At 43.1% G+C, this 21,944-nt stretch overlaps 1 protein-coding gene across 1 annotated transcript in view; it reads left to right on the top strand.

Moving 5' to 3' along the window:
- The window catches only part of cita (citron rho-interacting serine/threonine kinase a), a gene marked incomplete at both ends in the record, with an annotated part of 44,439 nt that extends 22,746 nt beyond the window's left edge, over positions 1-21,693 (top strand). The window contains 29 exons of the mRNA XM_083939238.1: positions 1,209-1,383; positions 3,077-3,274; positions 3,508-3,561; positions 4,057-4,254; positions 4,501-4,694; positions 4,811-4,946; positions 5,101-5,205; positions 5,471-5,611; positions 5,825-5,932; positions 6,057-6,249; positions 7,444-7,605; positions 8,492-8,515; positions 9,032-9,169; positions 9,558-9,738; positions 9,829-9,920; positions 10,093-10,197; positions 10,410-10,579; positions 10,959-11,003; positions 14,426-14,506; positions 14,642-14,777; positions 15,035-15,174; positions 15,314-15,406; positions 15,522-15,630; positions 15,774-15,902; positions 15,997-16,077; positions 16,168-16,246; positions 16,492-16,674; positions 20,731-21,118; positions 21,670-21,693. Coding sequence (XP_083795364.1) covers positions 1,209-1,383; positions 3,077-3,274; positions 3,508-3,561; positions 4,057-4,254; positions 4,501-4,694; positions 4,811-4,946; positions 5,101-5,205; positions 5,471-5,611; positions 5,825-5,932; positions 6,057-6,249; positions 7,444-7,605; positions 8,492-8,515; positions 9,032-9,169; positions 9,558-9,738; positions 9,829-9,920; positions 10,093-10,197; positions 10,410-10,579; positions 10,959-11,003; positions 14,426-14,506; positions 14,642-14,777; positions 15,035-15,174; positions 15,314-15,406; positions 15,522-15,630; positions 15,774-15,902; positions 15,997-16,077; positions 16,168-16,246; positions 16,492-16,674; positions 20,731-21,118; positions 21,670-21,693 — 3,862 coding nt within the window. The remainder of the gene's footprint in view (positions 1-1,208; positions 1,384-3,076; positions 3,275-3,507; positions 3,562-4,056; positions 4,255-4,500; positions 4,695-4,810; positions 4,947-5,100; positions 5,206-5,470; positions 5,612-5,824; positions 5,933-6,056; positions 6,250-7,443; positions 7,606-8,491; positions 8,516-9,031; positions 9,170-9,557; positions 9,739-9,828; positions 9,921-10,092; positions 10,198-10,409; positions 10,580-10,958; positions 11,004-14,425; positions 14,507-14,641; positions 14,778-15,034; positions 15,175-15,313; positions 15,407-15,521; positions 15,631-15,773; positions 15,903-15,996; positions 16,078-16,167; positions 16,247-16,491; positions 16,675-20,730; positions 21,119-21,669) is intronic.
- Positions 21,694-21,944: the final 251 nt, after the last annotated feature.

The following is a 21,944-nucleotide window of genomic DNA, read 5'->3' as shown; positions in this document are numbered from 1 at the left end:
TATACTCTTTTTCAAGTTCATACATGTATTTTGTGTTTCTACCAAAACATGTTTACATGCTTTAATTTTCAAAAAAACACATACTGCTTACGGCTGCTGCACCCTCTATCTGAGACGCCCTGTTGCAGCACCTGTCTCTTTTTAGCCCCCTTCCAAAAAGCCCAGTCTTCGTATCTGATTGGTCTGCACTTGCTGGTCTGCACTTGCTGGTCTCCGTATTACTGCAGAGGACTGACTGCAACTGAGTGTATAGTGGGATTATCTACCTTTTTAAAAGTCACCAATAAAGCAATCTAAACCAAACTCAACATAACGGAGCAATGAACAACATAAGCAACCAATATTACAGCTTTGTCTGCCGTTAGCATGTAGCTACATGCAGCAGCACGTTCTACCGGAGCTGTGCGTAGCTGTACTTTGTGGGTTTGCCCAGCGTGCTTTTCCTGGAGAAGATGACCTTATTTGAAAATCTGCAAAAGCTTGATGTCAGACCGCCAAGAAAGTAGAAAAAAAACATTGCGTTGACATTGCTCTGTATCCTGAGCGGATTTGCTCATGGGGGATTAGACTGGTTACCCATACACACATTTACCTCATTTGACACATTTGACATGTCTAGCATGAACATCTGACATTATAACAATATATAACAGAAAATAAGGAAAAGCATAAAAGTTCCACTTTAAGAAAGAACAACTGTGAACTACCTGCTCAGTACCAAACTGCAGTCAGGTACACTTAGCGACACCATTCGCTAGTCTATGATGAATTACATTAATCAAGACACACTTCTCCAAATGAATGATGCTACTACCGTACTTAACTTCTAGATGATAAACTTAGTAGATGATATGACAGTGCTGTGTTCACAACTTGTCTGCTTCCCCGAATAGCCCAAAAATATTTTATAACAGGTTTAAATACAGAAAAAGCAGCCTCAACTATTACTAAGAAATATACTTGTTTAAGAAATTTTAACATCATTTTTAGTTAGTATAATGTTAATTTCCTAAATTTACAATGTTGTGTTTACTCAGTTAGCTACAGTAAATCAAGGGACTTTTTTGGGTCACGTAAGTTATTTATATTTGACTTAAACTTCTAATTTAAATGTTTTTATATGTGAAATACATGCTATGAAACTATTTTGAAAGATGTCTGCTTCTAAACAGGTTAAGTAATAAGGATCTGTGTATATTTTATGTCAGGAAAGCACAGGAGGAGATGATCTCAGAGCTTCGGCAGCAAAAGTTCTATTTGGAGTCTCAGGCAGGCAAGCTTGAGTCCCAAAACGCCAAACTGGAGGAGCACCTGGAGAAGATGAGTCAGCAGGAGCAGACTAAGCGGAGCCGGCTGCTGGAGCTGGAGAGCAGGCTGCGGGAGGTGAGGCAACAGGAAGCAGAGATACAAGGCAAAATTGTAGCTGAAGATGAAGTAATTCACTTTAACTAGCACAGTGTCGCCTTACATTATCACAATCCACAAAAGGGATTAAGGCAGCTGAGCTGATCAGCTAGCAGGCTCAGATCCCTTTCAGATAAACAGCTAATTAAAAACTGTAGGTCTGTAATGGCACCTCTACAAAATGAACATTTGGCCGGTATACGAGCTGTATCTGCTGGTCCAGTAGAGTTGACAGTCTTCATTTGTTATCGCTTGAATAATGTAGTTTCATTGCAACTGGTAAGAGTATGTGTAACTGCAGGGCCAGTGTATAGTTTTTGGAGGACAGAGGTTAAAGCCCCCATGTTGTCAAGCATCCACCCTGCAGATGTATCCTTGAGCAAAATGCTATTTGTCTATCAGCTGTGGTCTGTAGCCTGACCTCTCTGTGAAAGCTTTTTAATGTTTTCTACAATGTTAAATTAAGTCCAACATTTATACATTACAGTTAATTAAAGGAAAATAAGAAAAGTGGTTAATTTTTTGCCTGTTTCAGATGTTTGACTCTCACCTGTTTTTAAAATGCAGAATGTTTCTAACTACTTGGAGAAATGTACCACTAAATCAATTAGCTGTATGTGTGTCCAATTCGGACCTGTTATACAAAAAGGAGTTTTGATGTAATTGAGAACCACAATGCCCCTTTTCTTTTGTTTGAGAGCTCTCGCCTCCTGCTGTGCTGTCTGCCGATGTTTCCGGCAGACAACCTGCTGACTGGATGTCATATCTCTACCTCCACACACTCCTCCCCACTGAGACGTGATACACAGATTGGCACTAATTGCTGGCCTTACTGCACTCCCACACACACACACACACACACACACACACACACACACACACACACACACACACACACACACACACACACACACACACACACACACAAATATTTACTCACAGTTTTGAACCACCATTCCGTCGCTGTAATAGTCAGAAACACGCAGAGAAGATATTTTTTCTTTTTTTTTAGGACTCTTTGCCAGCATGTGTTTTTAAAAAAAACTTTAAAATGTCTTAAATGATTCTATTTTTAAGTTCTAACAAGTATGACAGTTTAAATCCGATTACCAGTGTCTTACTTTTCGCCATTTACTTTTAGGTTTCTCTGTGCTGTCCAATTTTTGTTCTCAATCGCAGAGTTTTCTATATCTTCTTTTTCTTCATCAGCTAGTTGAACTTCTGTCCCACTGACATCTTCTTAATTATTCTCCTTCTGTCCTTTTTTCTTATACTGCCTATTCAGCTTGCCGTATGTCAGATTTTTTTTTAAATTAATCTTTACGTCCTTACTTTTATTCTTTTAATTGGTCTTAAATTCATGACGGCTTTAAAAGTTCTTAAAAAGTCTTGAAATTGGCTATAACCTTCTATAAGCAAAGGTAGTCTATATGTAGTCATATACGTTACTGCAAGTTTTCAATTCATATAAACAATACCAGAAAATGTCGAAATAACAGACAGATGTCTTAAAATTCCCTCCAATTTCTGAACTGCCCTGTTGTCCTACCATCTAAGCTACTTCACTGAGCAGGTTAAAAATGCTGAAAATTATATGCAAAAAAAAATCAATTTTAGGTCTGATTTACACTGTGATTTACACAGCATTCACCTTATTCCTGTTTCCTTGTAGATGGGTCTAGAACACGAAGAGGAGAAGCTGGAGATCAAGAGACAGGTGTCAGAGTTGACCCTCTCCCTGCAGGAGCGTGAGTCCCAGATCAGCAGCCTGCAGGCTGCACGACTTGCCCTGGAGAGCCAGCTGCAGCAAGCAAAGACTGAGCTGGAGGAGACCACCGCTGAGGCTGAGGAGGAAATCACCGCCCTCAGGGTGAGACAAACATATGTGTGCAATCCTCACTCATAGGAATACAGGTGCACTTACATTTCAGACAAAAATATTCAGATGCAGACAATCTGTATTATGCACACAGTCGAAAGGAGAGGTCATGCTACGTTTTCAGTTTGTTTTATATTATGCTGTCAGCAATTCAACATTATTCATCATTTATGTAACAGTCAGAGGCTGTGTTTTTGCTCTTTATCTGCTCTTGTTTCTCACAGAATCACAGGGATGAAATTCAGCGCAAGTTTGATGCCTTGAGAGACAGCTGCTCAGTAAGTGCTGCCACCGCCTTTTGTCTCTGCTTTAAGCAGCAGCAGAAAATTTTTCAAAAAGGTTTCGCAAGAACTTTGATTACATGGTGATTCATGCTCAACTTTAAATGTTCATTCTAATGTCTTTGGCAAGGACGCACAGCTTGCTTTCAGAGGTCATTCTCCAACTTTGCAGATAGACTTGAGTCTATACAGTACATACATATTTGTTATACATGCATATTTACTGTAACTAAATGGATATGCAGATTGATGTTATATTATATTATATGGATATTATAATTATTATTATTATTAATGCAAAACATTCAACAAATCTTTCTTAAACTTCCAAATAAAATCATCTAATTTGATATTTGACTCACCTACTTGAGCATCCTTTTCCCAATTTCTACGTGTCCAAATGTCACTGTAAAGATGTGCTATGATTTATGTCTTTCCCCTGTTCGCCTCCATAAGCAAGGTTAACCTCTCTACCTGTTTGTGTTGCCACAGGTGATCACTGACCTGGAGGAGCAGCTTACACAGCTGAGTCAGGAGAATGCTGAGTTGAACCGCCAGAATTTCTACCTGTCCAAACAGCTTGACGAAGCGTCAGATGAGAGGGAGGACCAGATGCAGCTCAGTCAGGAAGTGGACAGGCTGAGGAGGGAGGTGGCTGACCGTGAGATGCACCTCAACAACCAGAAACAGGTAATACACAAATGCTTGAAATATAAGTATATGCCTATAGTACCTCACATTGGGAGATATAGTGAAAAGTCTAGTTGTGTTTTCTAATCTTATTTATTCTCATGTTACAGACCAAATATGTGATGCATCATATCATTAATTCTCATAATACTGAGACTGTCGGCTGCACGAGAGACCACAGTCATATGGTTTTGCCCAAAAGCTGTAAAAGGTGTTCTCTTCAGTTTTGCTCATTTATCCTCACAGAACATTGAGACACTAAAGACCACATGCAGCATGCTGGAAGAGCAGGTGGTGGAGCTGGAGTCCCTAAATGATGAATTGCTGGAGAAGGAGAGGCAATGGGAGGCTTGGAGAGGAGCCCTGGAGGATGAAAAAAGCCAAGCCGAGCGACGCACCAGAGACCTGCAGAGACTGTTGGACAACGAGAAGCAGAACAGGTAACGTACAAGCAGGAACACTGAATTGTACTTACACTTTGTTATTTTACATAACTATTACATATATGCATTTAAATGGGTTGCTATAGTAAGACTTGTTATTGTGCTGGTCATAGGCTGCGTGCAGACCAACGCAGCACTGAATCTCGCCAGGCAGTGGAACTTGCTGTCAAAGAGCACAAGGCTGAGATACTGGCCTTACAGCAGGCCTTAAAGGAGCAGAGACTGAAGGCTGAAAGTCTGTCTGATACTGTGAGTCGCAAGTGTTTAACCTCATGGTTTAACCCCATTATGAAGAATAAATAATCTTTGTTTTAATTCTGATAGTGAAATTCCACACTGTTTGTGGAGTTGGAATTCAACTTTCAGTTGTAAGAATTTAGCATGCACTCATATGTTCTTACAGCTCAATGATCTGGAGAAGAAGCACACCATGCTGGAGATGAACGCCCGCAGCTTACAGCAGAAACTGGAGACAGAGAGAGAACTGAAACAGAGGCTGATGGAAGAGGTAGAACATGAAATACAACCAAATAAACACACTCCTATATTTATGGCATTAAAAATTAGATTCATGTTACGGACTTGCCCTCTATAACTCACTCATCTAAAAGATGAAACCAAGGATATTATTTTAGCCAGCTGCTTAAAGAAATGTCAATTAAATTAACAATTAAGTCTCCTCTTTATTTACTTATTTATATTTGCTACCATTCTGAAATGTAACTTTAAAATCTGATTTAATACTTTAAATATCTGTGCTGGTGTCCCCACAGCAAGGGAAGCTGCAGCAGCAGATGGACCTCCAGAAGAGCCACATATTCCGTCTGACCCAAGGCCTGCAGGACGCCCTGGACCAGACCGACATGCTCAAGACTGAGAGGACTGATCTGGAGTACCAACTGGAGAATATACAGGTGCTCAACTGCATGAAATGCTGCAGTCTCTAGGGAGAAACAGAGTCCTAGTTAGATATTAGAATAGTGCGACTGATGTTGGCAAGTAACGGGGTGTCTCAAGGGGACCAAAAAGACAAAGGAAATCAAAATTCATGTGTTCTCAAAGGGAATTCTTTTAAGTTTGTCTTCAGAGGTATTTCCTTTTCTGAAAATCTGTTTTCCTTCCTGCAGGCTGTATACTCCCATGAGAAGGTGAAGATGGAGGGGACCATCTCCCAGCAGACCAAATTAATTGACTTCCTCCAGGCCAAAATGGACCAGCCTGCCAAGAAAAAGAAGGTCTGGGAAAACATTTAATGACAACTTTAAGTCAAATTAGGTTGATAATCAGCTTGTATCAAAAACTCTGTATGCGTTGTATTGTTCTTGTATAGTGTTAGTAACAGGCTCCCTCTCTGAATAGGGTATATTCGGGCGTCGTCGGGAGGATGTAGGCACCACGACTAACGGTGCGCTGGCTCCACAAGCCCAGCCAGCTGTTCCCATGCAGTACGGTGACATGAAACTGGCTTTGGAGAAGGAGCGCTCAAGATGCGCTGATCTGGAAGAGGCTCTGCAGAAGATGAGGATAGAGCTACGATCCCTTAGAGAAGAGGGTAGGTACAAGTACCCTAAAGCCCAGGGCACAGTACGGACGGACAGTGTGAGTGCGACCTTACTGGCTGTGGGCCAAATGTTGTCCGCCATTGGGTGGCAGGAAGCCCTCTGACCATTTCATAATGAAAATAAATTGTTTTGCACTTTATTTTTAGTACTTCGAATGTAAGTAAGATGCCTGAGTGCCAAAAAAGCCTCAAAATATAGCTTGTTTACCAAAAAGGGCCAGGTAAGGATCCCCTGGATTCCCCTTCAGGGGTTGGGCTAAGCTAACTGGCCCCTGGCCTCTTGTCATTTAGCAAAAGTGGCTCATGGGCTTAGCAAGGTGAGTATCCCTGTCACCCTATCCCGTGGCAGAGAGGAATGTAATGGTCATGATTTTTTTTTTTCTTGTCTCTTTTTTTTTTCAACGTGGGCTGTTCTTCCACACGGCTCTCACAAACACATTCCCCACAAACACATGTGTGAAATACAGCCACATACACTACAACATGTTTCGTGCTCCTTGCAGTCAGCAAGGTTGGTGCAGTGTGGTTGGCGATATTTCCCAATTGCAGCCTGTGAAAGTGTGCGCAGAGCTTCTGAGCACCAAGCTTCTGAGCACCAGGCTGTGCACCTCCAAGATTTCGTCACACAATCTGCGTCGCAATGATTTGCTGGCTACAGGACCTGGAAAGTGTATTCGTTGAGAGGTCCGTTTTTGGAGCCACTCTGACCGCATTCAGTATCAATGACCAGGAGTTGGTGGGGACCGTTCTTGCTCTCCACATCTTCCCAACCGCAAGAAGCACCAAACATGTATGCATGTATAACATGCTGCTCAGCATTTTATGTCTGACACCATTACTTCACTAAATCTTTATAAAGAGCTCTACTAATGATGTGAGTGTTGAGTATGGCTCCTTTAATTCCGACCATTACCGTACGTGTTTTTCCATGAAAACTCATACCATAAAGTTAGGTCTGTCGTTGGAGAGGAGGAATGACATCATATTGCGCCTCCTCCCTTATCTGTTCCCAGATATCTTTTAACAGAGTTGCTATGGCAGCATCCTTTATCAGCTCCATTATCTCCACCTGCCAGGTCCTATGAGATTTCCATCAGAATATATAATTTTTTCAGTAATGTGGACAAATAACTCCAGCTTAATAGCTATTACTAATCTAATAATAGGTTGTTTATTGTAACACAGCGGCTCACTTCAAAGCCCAAGAACATGTGGCTCCTTCCACACCGGCCCAGGCTCGACATCAGATCCTCATGTCAGCCATTGTCAAATCCCCAGAACATCAACCCAACCCCAGCAGCCTGCTCAACCCCTCCACCCGCTGCAAGGAGACCTCCACACCTGAAGGTTAATCACAGACACACACATACATACATACATACACAGACAGAGAGAGAGAGACTAATAAACAAGCAAACGGTTAAACTCAGTGTTGCCCCCAGGCAATCTAGGATTTAAACAGAGGATTTCCTGTTTTCAAGCTGTACAGTGTCCCCCCATAGGCGTGTTCCCCCTAACGCTAACATTGTCCACACAAATGGACTCTTTGTTCCCTTATTTTGTTTATGTGGTGTGTTTATGTGTGTGTTCTTGCTATGGCCTGTCTCACAAAGCAGGATTACAAAGTTAAATAAAGTTGGATAACTGCTTGGTGCATGTTAAACCTGGATCTCGCTCCAAACCAGGGACATGAACTGAAGTAAAAAAAACAAAAACAAAATTTTGTTTTGTTCACTGTGCATTTATCCAGCTAACATTGTAACCTGGCTTTGGCCTGACTCACAAAGTGGATTAGCGGTAACATTTGTTTTAATCTGGGTTTTCCAACATCCCAAAGATAAATTACCTTTTTTATGTGAATGATCACCATGGAAACTGATCCTCTGCATGTGTCATAGCTGCCATGGATCATATCAAAATTTGTAAACAGCCATCTCCTAAAAAAAGAAAACAACTCTAAAATGATCATCCAAAGAGAAAAATACTGCATTCACTTGAAAGTGAAAAGCTTCATATACCAACTGAATCTCTTAATACCACAGCAGCATAAGTTGTAGTACCATAACATAGACCCTGATGTGTGTTTTCAGAGACACTTGTCTCACGCCATTCGTCTGGCTAAGTCAGCCTTGCTTTGTGCTTCGGGTTCTTGACTGTCTGTGTTCTTTTGCTGTCTCGTAGCTATTGTTAGATTGCTCTCTTCTTTCTGTCTGTTTCCTCTTTGTCCTCACAGAAAAGAGGAGGGTCACCTTTGAAAGTAAGTCAGCAGTCAACCCCAGTGTGTCTTCTAACATGCATGATGAGCTCATCCCCATGCATGTTATACTGCACAAACACACATGCTCATATCATACATCTGTCTTATTGTCCCAACAGTAACCTGACTTTATATTAAAAGGTCAAGTTTGACGGGATGTACTCCTCTCCCCCCAGCATCAATCCTGCAGTCATCATTTAGATAGCACATGGTTGGATAGGTAGCTTTTCACCCAAAAATATTTTAATGCATCCCATGGTCATTGGCATGCATAATCTAAATCTGACTATACTAGTATACTCCAACATTGATATGCCTAATGCCTTAAATTAGAAATACTTCATTAAACAAATTGGGCCATGCTGTTTGAACAAACTGAATCTCATGGACTTGTTGCTTTTTTCTGAAGTGAGTTTAAGCCTGTAACAAAATATTCTGGTAGTAATTTTATTGGTCATATTTCTCTCTCAGTAACTCCTATCTTTCCCACCTCTTTTTCCTTTTTTTGCATTGCAGAGTTTGGCCGTCGTGTGAAAGAGAGAATGCACCACAACATCCCTCATCGCTTCACCGTGGGCCTCAACATGAGGGCTGCCAAGTGTGCCGTCTGCCTGGACACTGTGCATTTTGGACGACAGGCTGCCACTTGTCTAGGTTCGTATCCTGCACTGTAGATGGGAGTACTCAATGTGGATATATTTCAAATTATCTCTTAAATGAGCTGTACTCAACATTCAGAACATTAATATAGCAGCAGACAAACATTTGCTATGCAAGTCTATAGTGGCATAATGGCGCCCTGAGCAGAGAATGAACTCTCCCTCTGTGTGTGTTATTATCAGTTATTATCAGTTTCTGTGTTGCTCGTGCATTTTAGTGCATGTGGCCCTGATTATTTCAATGTTTGGAGGCAATCCCAGCACAATTTTTGTTCCAGTATGTTGAGTATAGCTCCTTAACATGGCAATATGAATTCCCTTATATACGAGACTTTGCATATAAATTAGCATTTTTTCACACTCTTCTCTTTGTTGTATTGTAGAGTGTCACACCCTGTGTCACCCTAAATGCTCACCATGTCTTCCGGCCACCTGCGGGCTGCCAGCTGAGTATGCCACTCACTTTTCAGAGGCTCTCTGTCGAGAAAAAGCTAACTCTCCTGCGCTGCAGGTCAAAGAGGCCAGTGGGCATGTTCGCTTAGAGGGATGGATGAAGCAGCCTAGGTAACCTCAGACCTCCTTTAGTACCAAACGGACCGTGCATCATACGTTACCCCACAGCTTTGACAGAATTGTGCTTTTGTTTCCTCACAGAAATGGCAAGCGAGGTCAGCAGGGCTGGGAGAGGAAATATGTGGTTCTTGATGGAACCAAAGTATCCATCTACGATACTGAGCCCAGAGAAGGCCAGTAGTACTTACTTACTTACTTACTTTCTTACTTACTTACTTACTTACGTACTACTTTAATGGCTGTATTCTCACAGTTAAAAGCAACACACCATTGCTGATCCATTCCTTAATGAGACAGTTTGTTTTCAGCTTCATCAAATAAAAGAAACTGTTGTTTTTCTTCCAGACTATATAAAAGTTGAGGAGGAGTTTGAGCTCTGTTTGCCTGATGGAGAAGTGACCGTTCACGGAGCTGTTGGAGCCTCTGAACTCATCAACACTGCCAAGTCAGGTACTGGATCAATAACACTTAATTCTGCTGCACTCAGCCTACTGTAGGAGTTTAAGTGTATCATCCTCTCCCTCAAATTTTAAAATGGATCCACATGTCCAAACTATACTTTAAATCTCAAAATACAAAAATGTTGACGGTTCTGCTCAGCTGTGAAATTAAGCTGTTTGTAAGATAGCCAACAAGTCTCCTCTTTCTGTATGTGTATGCAGACATACCGTACGTGTTGAAGCTGGAGTCACATCCCCACACCACCTGCTGGCCAGGTCAGTCGATCTACTTCATGGCTCCCAGCTTCCCTGACAAGCAACGCTGGGTGGCTGTACTGGAGTCTGTGGTGGCTGGTAGCCGTGGATCTAAAGAAAAAGTGGATTCTGATGCTGTAAGTATTGTGCCTGTGTGTGTTTCTGCTTGTGTCAGGCCTGATATGGATCACAATTTGAGTTTGCCTGTCGGATGTGTAAGAAAGACACCACAGAGTCTTCTTTTTATAAAAGACAAACCCACTTGTTACAAGTAGTTACTTTATCCAAGGGTGGCTGTATTTTTTGGTGTAAATATTGGGCAAGAAATATTGAATGCCTCCATTAAACATCAGCCAGTGCCTTCACTTCGTTTTCTCTCCCTCCCTCTTCTTTTCTTCTCTCTGCATGTTCTCAACATCCACGTCTTCTATTTGTGTGTTGTCATCGTCTCTGTTGATGTGAATATACTGTGCGTGTGTATCTCCATTCAACTCGGTTGTGTGGATCATATTATAGGCAGGTGTTTCTAAAAGACAGAAGAACCTATCCCCTCTTGTTCAGGTACAGTAAATAGCCGCACGAATGCTTGGGCTTCAGTCAACCGACGGACTGAGCATGCAGTAGCTGTACACATCTACGCATACAACACTGATACTATTCAGCGCAGGTCAACACTGCCCCGGGCTGAGTTACTGAATGTTTCACAGACATAACTGCCCTTTGAAAGCATTCAGTGGTCAAACACTCATAAACCCACATAGTGCATGGATGAGAATAGTCACTGCTGTGTGCACCTCTAGCCTGGTGTCATATGCTTTGTCATGCATGCTTTTGCAAAAGCCATGCCCCGCTGTATCCCCGTTCACTGTAACATGACAGACACATGTACACATTCCTTCAGTTTGCAGGCTTCTGCTGTTGGTGGTTGTCTGTTTATTGCTGTTTTTGGGAGCACTTTCCCATTCCTCTTACATTCTGGGGTAAATGACCCTGTGAAATAGTGTTACATTGTCACTAAACTGTATGTTTTTGTTTTATTTAAATTTTTTTGGCTTATGGCAGCAGACACTACATGACCAAAAGTATTCTGACAACCACCTGAACATTTCACCCATATGTGTTTGCTGAGCATCAAACTGCAAAAAGCTATACATTTCCAAAAATGAACATTAATATGCTCCACTTTTCTGAAAAGACTTCACAAATTCCAATTAATCCCAAACATGATGTCAGGACTCTGTGTAAGCCAGTTACAGTACGTAAAGTAACTGGGAAATTCTTTATGGAACTCACTTTGTGCACAAAGACATTTTCATGTTGTGACAGGATTCAAGAAATGTATTGTCATATGCATTAAAATGCCACCAGTGCATCTCCATATAATGAATAATATTTGCCTGACTGCTCTCCAGTCAACATGTATTAACTATAAACAAAGATACTCTATTAACTAAAGAGCATTTCAAGCTGCACATATGGAATGAAATGATATACACTTCTGGTTTCCTGGGGCCTCAATTATAAAGCTTGCTGTGCACAAAAACATTGCGTAGACAGGCAGGAATGTGCGGTGGCAAACGGTATTTATTGAAAAAATATTTGCGGAGAATCGTGCTTATTCCCAAGGCAACTATCACCCATCACGTTCCGCAATTTCCCAGCTTGGGATCAATTAAGTATTTCTATTTTATTCTATACCCATGATGACATCTCCTGCATAACTTCAACTGGGGAATCAGCGACACTCGATGGAAACATCATGAAATACAGCTCAGTCGACAGAAAAAACACACACACATAAAATAACTGCCAGCAAATGTATTTCACACTATATAAAGCCTAGTTGTAGTTGTGGATAGACTATACTAATATAGGACTATACTGTTGGCACGCAGTTAAGATGCAGTTTGAATTATTTATCAAGTCTACATGTTTTAATTACATGTTTAACTGAATTTTATAACTGCATACGTCAGCAGGTGTGTCCGTTTGGCCGAAGTTGTGAAAAAAAATTGTGCAAAATTATGGCTAACAATAGTGAATTGAAAAGGTACATTTTGTTAGATACAATCATCTTTTAAATTTAGAAAAGGATTGCATTCATCTGTTTTCAGTAAAATTCGACCCTGCTGAGAAAGAAAGGACTGATGTGTGGATATCACATGTCAGAAATAATGCTCTTAAATATCTTTTATTTCTTTTCTCACTACATATAAACACATTTAGGCCTGCCATATATTATTGGCATTTTTTAAATAGCCCTCTATATATTATATATAAATATGCTAAACATGCTTACAAATAATAACCGTTGAGTTAACTTGATTCACAGCTGGTGACATGTTGCCACTCGCTCCGTTTACATTTATTTGAAATGCCTGTACTGACACTTCCAAACAACACATTTTTGCGGTGCTCAACCTCCGTAGTGACCACCTCCATTTCCTCCTCGGAGAACCTTGCTTTTTCCGCCTTATTCTGTACACTGGGCGGAGATAATCCCCACACAATTCACCGGCCGGTGGAAATTTATCAGTATTTATAAAGGAAAGATTGCGTGCAAATGTGTGCCACACAGTTTTTATAAATCTCAAAACTTTTTGCGCAGCACATTCGTGGTTTTGTGGGAACACAATATTTTGGGAAGGATTCTACGCACAGTTTTATAAATGAGGCCCCTGGTCATGTAAATGGATAAAGATTGTTCTGTGCATGATGTATCTATATTTTTTTGCTAGTATTAGATATATACACAGCTAACAGCTTAATCAGCATTACGAGAATCAGTTATATTGCACGTTCGTGAACACTGACGTTAGCTTAGCTGTGTTGCCAGATCTCATAGGAATTTGTTGCTGAAATAGAAAAAAAAAGGTTAATTTTCTCCTGATTTGTCCGTCTGAAAAATACCAAGTTAAGAATGTTCAGGCGATATGTGGCTTGCGAAAAATAAGTCCAATATTTACTTCAGTGATTATGGGGCGATGGGATCTTCACGTTCACTCCTCCCATTGGAATCAATGCACTCAGGACCTGCCACTAGTCTTCCTAAGAGGCGGGTCAGTGACGAAACACACCTGTAAGCAAAAAGTAACATTTATTAAATGAAATGTGCAAACAAGTAAACAATGAGTAAGTGCAAGTCAAAAGCAGTGGTGTATGAGAATGTATGAATAAATTGAAGAATCTGAGGTGCATGTTATCAGTGTCATGTCATGTTGAAGTCAAGTTAATTGTATTCAATCAGTCAGCTCACGACAGGAGTCATTTAAGGATCCTTATTCTTATAGAACAACTCTGTCCTTTTAGTAAACAAACTAAATAGCCTTATGAAATTCTTTATTTATTTTGTTAATTTTTGATTTAACTTTGGACTGTTACTGTTGGGGAACATTATTTGGACCTTTTGAACAATTATTTAAAAGACATTTTCTGATGCCGAGTGTAGCTCATTGTGCAATACACTGATTTAAACTGTGTTTGCATTGTGGCTCTGGTTATTGCTTGTGTAATTGTTATCCTTCTGTGTGGTAAAAGTGGGCTCATGAATGTGTTAATGCTGATTAATTTATTCATGTGGGGATGGACCTTTAATTCGAACCTAACCTTTGAATTGTCTGACACCGGCTGGCACCCCAAGAAAAGAACATTTAATAAATATAAATAACAGGCTCTGGGTCATCACCACTACGCTGGCCTGTCTAGCTCAGACACTGTGTGTGGAGCTGTTTACACCTCCTTTCTCTCTCGCCTCTCTATCCTTGCTATGAAAATATGTGTTCACACGCTCTGGCTGTAGCTGTATTTTTTTAAGTTTGTGTGGTGGCCGGGGGGAGAAACAACATTTCTCTTTTGTGTCTCAAGCTGAAAAGGTTTGGTAACCCCTTCTCCAAAGCGACAGATTGGTAGAAAATATGCCTAACCTGCCCCCTCCTTCTGCTCCATGTCTCTCTCTCTCTCTCTTCTTCTTCTTGTCTTAATAGAAACTTCTGGGCAATTCTCTGCTAAAGCTGGAGGGTGATGACCGTTTGGACATCAACTGCACTTTGCCTCTCACTGACCAGGTAGAAGGACAGGAACATAATTAAGTTGATTTGTTATGTACACTTGTTTCTGTGTCCAGTAAGACACTCTCCTGACTGCTACATCATTCTGCTGCATGTTTTACTTATTCAGATCTACCGTATCTTCTCCCTTAGATCGTGTTGGTTGGCTCTGAGGAGGGTTTGTACGCTCTTAACGTCATAAAGAACTCTTTGACCCACATCCCCGGGCTGACCTCTGTCTTCCAGATCCAGATCCTGAAGGAGCTTGATAAGCTGCTGATGATCACTGGTCAGTGCATGATATTGATTTGAGGTCATTATACTCAATTAAAAAGTCAGTCATTGCAGTTCTCTTGTCACTGAAATCTGGTATTTTTAAGTCTGGGGTGTAAGCGCCCCACTGTAAAGGTAGGGACTGCGCTAGATTAATAACACAAGCCGAAAATGAGAGCATAATTGTGAAACGAAAATAAAAATGCAATTAATCGCCCAGCCCTAACTTATAAACCGTGTGATTGTACGTGATTTGTTCGTTGTGTCATCCAGGAGAGGAGAGGGCCTTGTGTCTGGTGGAGATCAAGAAGGTGAAACAGTCTTTGTCGCAGTCCCATCTCCCGGCTCAGCCTGACCTCAACCCCTTCATCTTTGAGACAGTCAAGGGATGCCACCTCTTCTCTTCTGGAAATGTGGGTCACATTGTTGTCACTTATACAGAGCAGAATCCTCCTTGTTAGACTGTTTAGTTGATGAACTGAAGATCAATAGCAAAGCGGTGTGCTTTGTGATTGCAGATATTTACTGCTGACATTTCTTTATTTTTTACAGATTGATAATGGGATTTGTATCTGTGCTGCTATGCCCAATAAAATTACAATTCTGCGACATAATGAAAGCCTGAACAAGTTCTGCATCAGAAAGGTGAGTGGGCCTTCAAGCTGGAGAAGGAAATTATAGTGTTATGAAGGAAATGCAGTGTTTTGCTTCAGCGAGTATTGAGTTTGAAAAGGTGTTGACCTTTTGTTTGTATTTGCAGGAGATTGAGACATCAGAGCCCTGCAGCTGTATCCACTTCACCGGCTACAGCATCATTATTGGCACCAACAAGTTCTATGAGATTGAGATGAAGCAGTATGTGCTGGAAGGTAGGGCATCCCCCCCCCCCCCCCATTATGAAATTTATTCACATCCTGTATTACTTTTTAAAATATAATTTTCTGTGTGTTCTAACATTTTCTATTGCTGTGAGGTTTCAACATTTTAATCTGATGTTGATTTCTTTCCACAGAGTTTCTGGACAAAAACGACGTGACTCTAGCTTCAGCCGTCTTCGCAGCATCCTCCCACAGCTTCCCCATCTCCATCATCCAGGTCACCACGGCACCGCAGAAAGACGAATACCTGCTCTGTTTCCACGGTTAGACATTTATTTTCATGTCCGTGTGGGCACATGTGTATTCAGGAGATTATTTTTCTTATTTAACATTGTGGATCTTTTTTTTTTTTTGCAGAGTTTGGTGTGTTTGTGGACTCATACGGCCGCAGGAGTAGAAGCGATGATATCAAATGGAGTCGTCTGCCTCTCTCATTCGGTTTGTTCGAATTTCACTCTGTTTGTTTTTCTTGAATGGCCAGTGTACAATTTGTGATATGAATTTTAAGTGGATTTTTTTGTATTTCAGCCTATAGAGAACCTTACCTGTTTGTGACCTACTTCAACTCTCTGGACGTTATTGAAATTCAGGGACACGCTGCTCTGGGGTAAGGTTGCTTTCGGCTCCTTTGTCAGCACCAGTCCATTAGTTAAGGTTTACACTCAGTTTTTTCCCAGTAAACATCATCATCATTTTGTGGGTCTTAACGGCGTGTCATCGCATATTTTAGTGATTGAATAGTTAACTCTCCATTACTGCCATGGCTCAGTAAACGCATCCACAAGAATTATCCATTTAAGTCACAGCTTTCTTTTAAATGATATGGTGTCTAATGTTTGTATCTCTTCCCAGGCCCCACTCATATGCACACCTGGATATCCCAAACCCACGCTACCTTGGCCCAGCCATCTCCTCTGGGGCCATCTATCTGGCCTCTTCCTACCAGAACAAACTGCGGGTCATTTGCTGTAAGGGCAACCTGGTCCAGAGCCAAGAGGGTGTAGGTGACCTGCAACCAAACGGCTCCAGACGCAGGTAAGGACGCTATTTATTAAACCTGCTTCAGGCCACACTTACTGTCTGTCCTCTGCCATTCTCTTAATGAACTCATTCACACTAATCTATGTTTGGTGATATTTTTTTTTTCTTTCAACTACTGTCCACACATTAAGAAAGGAGTTAGAAACATGCAGTACAACATTAGTTATTGGTTCTCATGGTCACAAACTAGATATTTAAAGTAAATTATTGTTTTTGAGCAGACTGAAATCTATCTGTAGCACCTAGTATTGGTGTCAGGTCTCTTCTCCCGTTCATAATCTTGTCTTTTTTTTATTATAAAGGTACCTAGGTAAATCAAAACATTGCCAGTTTTAGTTTGTTTTAGTTTTTTTTAGATTAGATTGCATCTCCATCCTGTGGGCCCACCACTCGCTGGAGTAACCACTTGGGTCGGGTGCGCTGCTGCACAGGTGGCAGTGTAGGTGAGGGGCTTCGACAGACCAGAAACGGGCTGCAGAAGCTGGGTCTGGGGACGTGAAATGTCACCTCTCTGTCGGGGAAGGAGCCGGAGCTTGTGCGGGAGGTGGAGCGCTACCAGTTAGATCTGGTGGGGCTTACCTCCACACACACTCTCGGTTCTGGAACCGTACTCCTGAATAGGGGTTGGACCCTATTCTTCTCTGGAGTTGCCCAGGGTGTGAGGCGCTGGATGGGTGTTGGGATACTTACAAACCCCCGGCTGAGCACCGCGGTGTTGGAGCTCACCCCGGTGGACGAGAGGGTCGCCTCATTACGCCTGCGGATGGTAGGGGGGAAAACTCTGACTGAACTGCTGTTCGGTGCATATGCACAAACAACAGAGTATTCGGCCTTCTTGGAGACCCTGAATGGAGTCCTGCATGGGGCTCCAATAGGGGACTCCATAGTTCTGCTGGGAGACTTCAACGCCCACGTGGGCAATGATGGAGACACCTGGAGAGGCGTGATTGGGAGGAACAGCCTCCCTGATCTAAATCTGAGTGGTCGTCAGTTATTAGACTTCTGTGGTAGTCACAGATTGTCTATAACTAACACCATGTTCGAACATAAGGATGCTCATTAGTGTACGTGGTACCAGAGAACCCTAGGCCAAAGGTCGATGATCGATTTTGTGATCGTATCATCTGATCTGAGGCCGTATGTTTTGGACACTTGAGTGAAGAGAGGGGCAGAGCTGTCAACTGATCACCATCTGGTGATGAGTGGGGTCAGAGGATGGGGGAAGATTCTGGACAGACCAGGTAAGCCCAAACGGGTAGTGCGGGTGAACTGGGAACGTCTGGAGGAGGCCCCTGTCCGAGTGATCTTAAGCTCACACTTCCGGCGGAGCTTTTCTGGCATCTCTGTGGAGGTTGGGGGTATTGAACCGGAGTGGGCAATGTTCAAAGCTTCCATTGCTGAAGCTGCAGCGGTGAGCTGTGGCCTCAAGGTCTTAGGTGCCTCAAGGGGCGGTAACCCTCGACCACCGTGGTGGACACCGGTGGTCAGGGAAGCTGTCCGACTGAAGAAGGAGGTCTTCTGGGATATGTTATCCCAGAAGACTCCGGAGGCAGTTGGAAGGTATTGACAGGCCCGAAAGGCTGCAGCCTCTGCTGTGTCAGAGGCAAAGCAGCGGTTGTGGGGGGAGTTCGGAGAAGTCATGGAGAAGGACTTTCGGACGGCACCAAGGGGCTTCTGGAAAACCATTCGACATCTTAGGAGGGGGAAACGGGGAACTGTCCAAGCTTTTTACAGTAAGGACGGGATGCTGGTGACCTCAGCCGATGAGGTAATCGGGCGGTGGAAGGAGCACTTTGAGGAACTCCTTAAACCGACTAACAAGCCCTCTTTTGTAGAGGCAGATCTGGAGGCTGATGGGGAATCATTGTCAATATCTCTGGCGGAAGTCATTGAGGTAGTCAAACAACTCCACAGTGGCAAAGCCCCAGGGATTGATGAGATTCGTCCAGACATGCTGAAAGCTTTGGGTTTGGAGGGGCTGTCTTGGTTGACACGCCTCTTCAACATTGCGTGGAAGTCTGGGACAGTGCCATGGGAGTGGCAGACTGGGGTGGTGGTTCCTCTGTTTAAAAAGGGGGACCAGAGGGTGTGTGCCAATTACAGGGGTATCACACTACTCAGCCTCCCTGTTAAAATCTACTCCAAGGTGCTGGAAAGGAAGGTTCGTCCTATAGTCGAACCTCAGCTTGAAGAGGAACAATGCGGATTCCGTCCTGGACGTGGAACAACATACCCGCTCTTCACTCTCGCAAGGATCCTGGAGAGGGCCTGGGAGGATGCCCATCCAGTCTACATGTGTTTTGTGGATCTGGAGAAGGCATATGACCGGGTCCCTCGGGGGATACTGTGGGAGGGGGTGAGGGGGTCACTTCTGTGGGCCATCCAATCTCTGTACACACAGGCGAGAGCTGTGTCCGGATCCTCGGGAGTAAGTCAGATTCGTTCCCGGTGGGGGTTGGCCTCCGCCAGGGGTGCGCTTTGTCACCAATCCCATTCGTGATTTTCATGGACAGGATAACGAGGCGTAGTCGTGGTGGGGAGGGGTTGCAGTTCAGTGGGCTGAGGATCTCGTCTCTGCTTTTTGCAGATGATGTGGTCCAGATGGCATCGTCGAACAGTGACCTTCAGCACTCACTGGATCGGTTCGCAGCCGAGTGAAACGTCTGGGATGAGGATCAGCCCCTCTAAATCTGAGACCATGGCTCTCAGCAGGAAACCGGTGGATTGGAGTTCTTACCCCAAGTGAAGCAGTTCAAGTACCTCGGGATCATGTTCACGAGTGAGGGGGCGATGGAGCGTGAGTTTGGCCGGAGAATCGGAGCAGCGGGGGAGGTGTTGCAGTCGCTCTACTGCACCGTTGTGACGAAAAGAGAAATGAGCCGGAAGGCAAAGCTCTCGATCTACCGGTCAATCTTCGTTCCTACCCTCACCTATGGTCATGACCCAAAGAACAAGGTTGCGGGTACAAACGGCCAAAATGGGTTTTCTCAAGAGGGTGGCTGGAGTCTCCCTTAGAGATAGGTTGAGAAGTTCCTTGAGGAACTCGGAGTAGAGCTGCTGCTCCTCTGCGTTGAAAGGAGCCAGTTGAGGTGGTTCGGGCATCTAGTAAGAATGCCCCCTTGGTGCCTCCCTAGGGAGGTGTTCCAGGCACGTCCAGCTGGGAGGAGGCCTCGGGGAAGACCCAGGACCAGGTGGAAAGATTATATCTCCACACTGGCCTGGAAGCGCCTCGGGATCCCCCAGTTAGAGCTGGTTAATGTGGCCCGGGAAAGGGAAGTTTGGGGTCCCCTGCTAAAGCTGCTGCCCCCGCGAACCGACCCCGATAAGCGATTGAAGATGAGATGAGATTGCATTTTGAGAACCGTTCAAAATTATTAATTTCTTCCTTTACATCTTGCAGTATTCATTGATTTAATTTTTTTGGTGCTATTTGGTCCTCCTTGTTATGCAGAGATGAAAGAGTAGCATGTACACTGGTGTTGAGGGATCAATGGGTCTAGCTGGCACTGCTGAGTACAGGTTGGCATCCACAGGTGGTGATGGTGAAATTGTGGCCTTTATGTTTGAGCTGGTTATAAAATAACAGAGTAACACCTTAATTTTTTTCTTCACAGGAAGTGGAGTGTTTACTATTCTTTTTTTTTTATCTGTAATTAATCCTGAGACGTGTCTTCTGAAAAACTCCTTTTGAAAACACCTCCTGTCAAATATAAAAGGAAATTGTTGAATAAATAAAAATTTAGATCTTTTCTGTTTGTGCCTTTATGACTCACAATGCGGATTTTAAAAACTGTCTTTGTGAGCAAGTCAACTTTAGGTGCTGTTCAGAAAACCAAGTTGTGTTGATGGGTTCAGTCTTTTCAAACCATGAATAGCAATGAGCTACAGTTTATCAAACAAGCTACATTGTGAGTCCCTCATCATCCTCACCACATCTGTCGATGAACCTGACAGTGCCAAGCAAAGCCAATGACCTGAGATACAAACATATTTTTCTTTGGCCAATGCCCCCCTTCCTTCTGTCTTTGTGCACCGGTTCCTCCCTAACAGCCCTAACAAGCGTGGGCCTCCTTCCTACAATGAACACATCTCTAAAAGGCTGGCAGCCAATCCCCTGGTTCACGGAGATCCCGGCACTCCTCACCGCTACAGAGAGGCTCGCACAGAGTTTCGACGGGACAAGTCTCCCAGCCGTCCACTGGAGAGAGAGAAGTCTCCTGGCAGGATGCTGGAGAGTCGGTTAGCGGGGTCCCCAGGCAGGGCCATGGCTGACCCCCGGTTAGAGCGCTCCCCGGGCAGGGCAATGGCAGACCCTCGAATGGACCGCTCTCCTGGCCGGATGATGGACGTCCGTAGGGAGAGGTCCCCCGGACGATATGAGGAGCGCCAAAGGCTTCACACCGGCTCTGGTCGTACACCCATAAACCCTGTTAACAAGGTTTGTCCATGAATTTTGTTGTTGTTTGTACCAAAAGGTCAACATTAAACTTTTTTTAGTTTTAACCACTTCTGGATGGATCATCGTGAAATTTGGTTTATTTATGGTGCCTAGAGGGGGAATCCAAAAACCCTACTTTTCCTGTAGCAGTACCAGCAGGTCGATATTTCTCGTTTTGAGTGTAATGTCCCGACAACTGTTGGGTGGATTGCAGTGAAATTTACACCGATATTCAAGGTTATTCAAGGAGAATATGTTATGATAACTTTGGTGATGCCCTAAGTCTTTAATCTAGCGGAAACTAATTCAATTCTAATCAACCTCAGCTGTACTTTGTGTTTGTGCTAATTAGCACATGTTGACATGCTAACAGGCTAAACTAAACTGGAGAACCTGGTATTCTGTATATTACCTACTTAACAGCTGTATGTTAGTAAAAGACCGGTCAAAACGGCTGTAGTTGTATTATTGTACGTTTTCATTCAGATTTTCAATAAACATAATATTTCAGATTATTATACAATCTTCATGTTTTTGACTTTGTCCTATAGGTATGGGACCAATCATCTGTTTGAGAGACAGCAGAGCCACATACCCAGCGTGGACAGAGAAAGGCAACAGTGAGAACCAGTGAGAGGGTCACCAATTCATGATGAAATACTGCCACACTTCAGTTTTGCCTGACATCTAAGCTGCCAAACCCACAGAGGAAAACAACTGTAGCGGTCATAACACAGGGAGAACGAGAGAAATAAACAGATGTCAAATAGAATCAGGTTATTTTTCTCAATGAGCTGACCGGAGTCAACAAAAGGTCAACAAAATG

This window comes from Echiichthys vipera (assembly GCF_963691815.1).
Source record: "Echiichthys vipera genome assembly, chromosome: X".
Lineage (NCBI taxonomy): Eukaryota > Metazoa > Chordata > Actinopteri > Perciformes > Trachinidae > Echiichthys > Echiichthys vipera.
The sequence above is the reverse complement of the archived record's forward strand: the minus strand, read 5'-3'. Positions and strand labels throughout refer to the sequence as shown.